This window comes from Ornithorhynchus anatinus, chromosome 3 (genome assembly GCF_004115215.2).
Source record: "Ornithorhynchus anatinus isolate Pmale09 chromosome 3, mOrnAna1.pri.v4, whole genome shotgun sequence".
Classification (NCBI taxonomy): domain Eukaryota; kingdom Metazoa; phylum Chordata; class Mammalia; order Monotremata; family Ornithorhynchidae; genus Ornithorhynchus; species Ornithorhynchus anatinus.
In genome coordinates, this window is record NC_041730.1 from 21,873,001 (window position 1) to 21,879,950 (window position 6,950).

Sequence of the window (6,950 nt, forward strand, 5' to 3'; positions counted from 1 at the left end):
GACACCGACCGGGCCCGAGCCCCCAGGCCCCGCCTGCCTCCGGCAAGCCGCCTCGGGGGCAGCACGCGGGTGAACCAACGTCCCCAGCGTCCTCGGCCCCGAGTTCCAGTTCCGGGTCCCGGGCCGGCCGGGAAGAGAGAGCGTCGGATTTCCCGGCGACTCCGGGAGCCGGCGGGAGGTCGGCCCGTCGGGGGCCCCGCTCCCCGGCCCCTCCCCGGGCGGAGACTCCGGCCGGCCTCGGTCCCGGGCCGCCGGCGGGGAGAAGAGGCAGGAGGCCCGGGCTCGGGGAGACGGCGCGCGGCCCTCAGAGGGCCGGGGCCGGCCGGCGTCCGGCGCCCGACTCCGCCTCCGCCACCTCGGCCGCGGGGCCCAGGTCGCTGACGCTCGAGGCTCCGGAGCGGCGCGTAGCTCAAGCCGCAGGCGGGGCAGCGGAAGGGCCCGTGTGGAGCCGCTCGTGGGCCCGCAGCGTGCGGGGGTCGCGCAGGGCCTTGCCGCACACGGGGCAGAGGTGGGCCTCGCCCGTGCGGGAGATGAGGCGGCGGCGCGGCTCGGGCCGCCGCGGGGGCAGCGGTAGGGCCGCTCGCCCGTGTGCGGCCGCGGGGGCCCGCGCGGGTTGCCCCGCTGGCGGGCGGCCCGGCCGCAGCGCGGGCAGACGAAGGGCTTCTCGCCCGTGTGCGGGCGCATGTGGTCGCGCAGGGAGCCCGGGCTGTCCGGGGGCCTCCGGCACACGGGGCGGGGGCGGGGGGCCGGGCCCGGGGCCCCCGGACGCCGGGCGGGTCTTCCGGCGGAGGCGCAGGGAGGGCCGGCGGGCGAGGGTCTCGCCGCAGCGGTCGCGGGCGAAGGGGCGGGCGCCCGTGTGGACCGCCCGGTGCTCGCGCAGGTCCCGCCGGGCGCCGCAGGCCTCGGGGCACCGCGGGCGGGGGAAGGGGCGGACCCCGCGGTGGCCCAGCACGTGAGCCTCGAAGCTCTCCTCCGAACTGTAGCTCTTGCCGCGCTCGCTGCACGGGAAGGGCCCGGGCCCGGCGTGGGTGAACCGGTGCTCCTTCAGGCGGCACCGCCGCGCGAAGGCGCCCCCGGGCCCGGTCCTCGGACCTCTCGGGCCCGGGGCTGTCCGAGACCTCGGGCCGCGCGGGCGGAGCCGGAGGCCCACCGGCCGCCGAAAAGCAAGGGGAGATGTCGGGTGGCGCGCGGGAGGGAGCGGGACCCGGCGGACCATCGCGCCATCGGGCCCGGTGCGCCCGAGGGACGGTCCGGCGGGGCCTGGGCCTGGGAGGCGGAGGACCTGGGTTCTAATCCCGGCTCTGCCACTTCAATAACAGTAACGATAATAATGATGGCATTTGTCAAGCCCTCACTTCCTGCCGAGCACTGTTCTACGCACCGGGGTAGATACGAGGTCATCGGGGTGTCCCCCGTGGGGCTCGCAGTCTCCATCCCCGTTTTACAGATGAGGGAACTGAGGCCCAGAGAAGTGAAGCGACTTGCCCGGGGTCACCCAGCGGGCAAGTGGCAGATCCGGGATTAGAACCCAGGTCCTCCGACTCCCGAGCCCGGGCTCTTGCCACCGGGCCTCGCTGCTTCTCTGTCTCATCTGCTGCGTGACCTGGGGCAAGTGACTTAACTCCTCAGGGCCTCAGTTTGCTCAACTGCAGAACGGGGATGCGATACCCGTTCTCCCTCCTGGTCAGACCGGGAGCCCCGTGAGGGACGGGGACTGGATCCAACCTGATTATCCCGTCTCTACTCTAGGGCTTAGAGAGTGCTTAGTATATAGTCGGCTCTTGACGAGTGCTAGAAAAACAACAGGGTGGTTTGGGACTCTCCCTCACACGTCCATCCCGGACCCCTTCACCCTTCACAGAGGCCACTCGACTGGTCCGGTAACAAGGCCGGACCTGGAGCGCCACGGATCCGGGGCCCGTCTGCGCCCAAGACGGGCCGGATCGGCCCCGAAGGAGACCTCCCCGTCCCCGCCTGGGGCCGGGCCTGCTCCCCCCCGGCCGCCCCTGCCACGGAAGGCACGTACCCGGCCGGGGCCGGGACGCGGCCTCTCCCGCGGCCCCCTCCTCCGAAGCCACAGGCCTGGCCGGCCGCCCCTCCGGCGGCAGCTCCGTGCCGGCGGGCCCCGGCCGGGACGCTCGCGGGTGGAGCCTCTCCCCGATCCACACCGGGACCACGTTCCCCTCGCTCTCCGGCCGGCCCCCGCCGCGCCAAGCTGCAACACGGAGGGTCCGCCCCGGCGGGGCGCCGCCCCCCAACGCACGCAACCCCGGGGTGCCGCGGGCACGCCCGGCGAGGGACCGGGCCCCCGCGGAGCGAGGAGGGAGGATGGCTGGACCGTGGGAAGGAGCACCGGGGAAAGGAGTGGGATCCGCCGGACCACCTCACCGTCTCTCGGCCAGGAGGGACGAGCGCAGACAGGCCCGACACGGTCCTCGCCCTCTCGGGGCGGACGCTCCGCACCAGGAGGAGGGTGGCCGATCCCTCCCCCGCCCGCTCGAACCCCGCTATCCGTTCGTATTGACGTCCGTCTCCCCTTCTAGACCGGAGACCCGTTGCGGGCGGGGAACGCGTCGGCTAATTCTATTGTATGGTGCTTAACACGGCGCTCTGCGACTGGGTAGTAAGCGCTCACTAAACACAACCGACCGCTACTCACCTGGCCCAGCCGGAGCCCCGCTCACCCAGACACGTATCCGGGCGCAGACCCCGGGACGTCGGAAATAAACCACGCGCAGCTGAAGATTTCCTCTTCCCGTAGAGCTCCCCGAGGGTCCCCGCTCCCAGAATGTCCAAAGTTTCGACTGAGGAGTCTCTGAGCTCCGGTCCCTTCTCTTCCGTTCGACGGTATCCGTTAAGCAATCGCTATGTGCCAGGCACTGTACTAAGCGCTGGGGTGGATACAAGTTACTCAGGTTGGGCACAGTCCACGTCCCACGCGGGGCCCAACACCCTCAATCCCCAGAGGAGCAGCAGGGCGTAGCGGATGGGGCCCGGGCCCGGGAGTCAGAAGGTCACGGGTTCTAATCCCCGTGCCGCCGCGTGACCTCGAGCAAGTCACTTCACTCCTCTGGGGCTCAGTTCCCTCAACTGTAAAATGGGGATGGAGACCGTGAGCCCACGTGGGACGGGGACCGTGTCCAACCCGGTCCGCTTGCATCCACCCATCCCTGTGCTCAGTACGGTGTTTGGCACGTAGTAAGTACTAAAACGCCCTAATTATTATTTTACAAATGAGGGAGCTGGGGCCCAGCGGAGTCGAGTGACTTGCCCCAAATCCCCCGGCAGACAAGGGTGACGCCGGGCTCAGAACCCGGCCCCTGACTCCCAGGCCCGCGCTCTACCCACCGAGCCGGGCTGCTTCTCTGGTGGGGTTTCTGTAGGGCAGCGTGCCCAACGGCGCGAAGCCTGGGGAGAAACGCTGTCCTGGGCCTCCCACCCGAGGAGATGAGAATTTCCCTCCCGAAGCACAGGTGTGGTTCCGCGCCTTAGTGCCAAGGAGAAAACTCCTCACTCTGGGCTTCGAGGCTCTCCATCCCCTCGCCCCCTCCTACCTCTCCTCCCTTCTCTCTTTCCACCGCCCGCCCCGCACGCTCCGCTCCTCCGCCGCCCGCCTCCTCGCCGTCCCCCGTTCCCGCCCGTCCCGCCGTCGACCCCCGGCCCGCGTCCTCCCGCGGTCCCGGAACGCCCTCCCTCCTCACCTCCGCCAACCTGATTCCCTTCCCCTCTTCCAAGCCCTCCTGAGATCTCACCTCCTCCAGGAGGCCTTCCCACACTGAGCCCCCCTCTTCCTCGGCTCCCCCTCCCTTCCGCCTCCCCACGACTCGTTCCCTTCGCTCTCCCCCTCCCCACAGCACTTCTGTATATATTTACAATTCTCTTTATTTAGATCGATGCCTCTTCGCTTGTACTGGTGTCTGTCTCCCCCCGCTAGACTGTGAGCCCGCCGTGGGCGGGGACCGTCTCTCTCCGTTGCCGAATTGGACTTTCCGAGCGTTTCCTACAGTGCCCTGCGCACAGTAAGCACTCAATAAATACAGCCGAATGGATGAATCTCCCCCCGCATTTAGAACGGTGCTTGGCACATAGTAAGCGCTTAGAGATCAAGATCGTGACGACGATGATGACGGTTATCTCTTGGGGCTGCTCGGCCGCTCCCGTGGCCTCCTCGAAGGCGGCGGCCCCCGGCGGAGGCCCTTGCCCACGCAGCGGACCCCGACGAGCCGCTCCCGGGCCGGCGACGGCGGCAGGTCCCCGAGGGGCCGGAGGGCCGAGGCCGGGTCCGCCTCCTCCGGGCCACCGGCGTCCGGTCCCGGGCGGCCTTCGGGACCTGCGGGGAAATGGGAGGTGACGGGGTGAGGGGACAAAGGGAGCGCCCTCCCCCCTCAAATCCGCCAGGCAGTCGCTCTCCCGGCCCCCTTCAAAGCCCCGGAGAAGCGGCGTGGCTTCGTGGAAAGAGCCCCGGCTTGGGGGTCGGAGGTCGTGGGTTCTAATCCCCGCTCCGCCGCTCGTCAGCTGGGTGACTTTGGGCAAGTCAAGTTTCTCTGGGCCTCAGTGACCTCATCTGGAAAACGGGGACTAAAAGTCAAGGAGCAGAGCTGAAAGAGGGGCCTGTTTTCGGAACGGAAAGAAAACAAAGATCAGGCCAACTGGAAATTTAAACACATTTGCAGGGGACGGAGGGAAGGCCGAAAGAGTTGACGGTTCTTCTCTCCCGGGACCGACGATCGATAATAAAGGAACCGGTAGCCAAGGAATCCGCCCAAGATTGACGTTAGGAAGACTCGCTATGAAGAGCCCGGAAAAGGTCACGAAATGGGCCGTTGTAAGAGTCGCCGCGAAAATAGAAATCGTCAACTCTCCGGTGTTTCCGGTGACAACGTACGGACGGTCAAAAGGTAGGATGGAAAGAGCAGCGATTCTTTCGAAACGTGGTGACGGAGAAGGCTTTCGCAAATACCACGGACGGCCCCGGAGACAAACCAATGGATCGGGGAGCTAATTAAACCGAAGCGGTCTTCGGAAGGCCAGATGACTCAATTTAGATGAGCATATTTTGGGCTCCTGATCAGGAGGACTCATTCTCTAGAGAAGACACTAATGGTAGGAAAAGTCCAGGGAAAACACGGACCAGACGGACCGGCGGCTAGACGGGGGAGAGACCAAAACAACGAGAACGGAAGAACCGTTTGAAAGATTGTGGATTCTGGCAAGGGGACAGGACGTCGCGGAGAGAGTACGCCCATGGAGTCGCTGTGAATCGGAAACGACTCGACGGCAGTTAATAATAAGACTGAGCCCGTGGGACAAGCCGATTAGCTCGTATCAACCCCGGCGCTTAGAACAGCGCTTGGCACATAGTAAGCGCTTAACAAATACCATCACCATCGTTATTATTACTGAAGGCTCACCTCCTCCAAGAGGTCTTCCCAGACTAAGCCCCCCTTTTCCTCAGCTCCCCCTCCTTTCCCCGTCACCTCGACTCATTCCCTTTGCCCTCCCCTCCGCCCCGCAGCACTTTATTCTACTTATTTGTATTGATCCCCGTTTGGATGCGTCTATAGCTATAACTCTATTTACACTGATGACGACGCTGGGATGCGTTAAGCGCTTAGCATGTGCCAAGCACTGTTTTAAGCGCCGGGGTGGACACAGGGTTATCGGGTTCTCCCAGGTGGGGCTCCCAGTCTTCATCCCCCTTTTCCAGATGAGGTCCCTGAGGCCCAGAGAAGTGAAGCGACCTGCCCAAAGTCACACAGCTGACCAGTGGCGGAGTTAGAACCCACGACCTCTGACTCCCAAGCCCGGGCTTTTGCCACTGAGCCACGCTTGATGCCCGTTACCTTGTTCTGAGGTCTGTCTCCCCACCTCTAGACCACTGTTGGGTCGGGAGCGTCTCCATCTGTTGCCGCGCGGGTACATTCCGAGCGCTCAGTCCAGTGCTCTGCACACAGTAGGAGCTCAGTCAATACGACGGAATGAATGATTGTCTCTGCGCTGCTGAACTGTCCTTTCCAAGCGCTCGGTCCAGTGCTGTGCACGCTCTAAGCGCTCAATAAATACGATGGAATGAATATCTTTCTATTGCCGTATTGTACTTTCCAAGCGCTTAGCACAGTGCTCTGCACGCTGTAAGCGCTCAATAAATGATGGAATGAATGTCTATTGCTGTATTGTCCTTTCCAAGCGCTCAATTAATGATGGAATGAATGTCTTTCTATGGCTGTATTGGCGTTCAGCACAGTGCTCTGCCGCTGTAAGCGCTCAATCAATACGACGGAATGAATGATTGTCTTTCTATCGCTCTATGGTCCTTTCCAAGCGTTCAGCGCAGTGCTCTGCGCACAGTAAGAGCTCAATCAATACCTCGGAATGAATGATTTGTCTTTCTATCGCTCTGTGGTCCTTTCCAAGCGCTCAGCTCAGCGCAGTGCTCTGCACACAGTAAGCGCTCAATCAATACGACGGAATGATTTGTCTATCGCCGTATGGTCCTTTCCAAGCGCTCAGCGCAGTGCTCTGCACACAGTTAATGTCCAATCAATACCATGGAATGAATGATCGTCTTTCTATCGCTCTATGGTCCTTTCCAAGCGCTCAGCACAGTGTTCTGCACACAGTAAGTGCTCAATATGACGGAATGAAGGATTGTCTTTCTAATAATAATACTGGTATTTTTTAAGCGCTTACTATGTGCAGAGCACTATTCTAAGCGCTGGGGTAGATACAGGGTAATCAGGTTGTCCCACGTGAGGCTCACGGTCTTAATCCCCATTTTCCAGATGAGGGAACTGAGGCACAGGGAAGTGAAGTGACTTGCGCGCAGTCACCCAGCTGACAAGTGGCAGAGCCGCGATTCGAACCCATGACCTCTACACCCAAGCCCGGGATCTTTCCACTGAGCCACACTGCTTCTCTAATAAGGGTGATATTTGTTAAGCGCTATGTGC

General features: G+C 63.3%; 1 protein-coding gene across 1 annotated transcript; it reads right to left on the minus strand.

Moving 5' to 3' along the window:
* Positions 1 to 409: 409 nt before the first annotated feature.
* ZNF408 (zinc finger protein 408) lies at positions 410 to 1,216 on the minus strand. The gene has a single exon (XM_029059283.1). The coding sequence runs from the start codon at positions 1,214 to 1,216 to the stop codon at positions 410 to 412; it is 807 nt and encodes a 268-aa protein (XP_028915116.1).
* Between the last annotated feature and the right edge of the window lie 5,734 nt (positions 1,217 to 6,950).

Bases quoted from the DNA above. Each gene is read 5' to 3' on its own strand.
- ZNF408 (XM_029059283.1), bottom strand. From the start codon at position 1,216: ATGGTCCGCCGGGTCCCGCTCCCTCCCGCGCGCCACCCGACATCTCCC.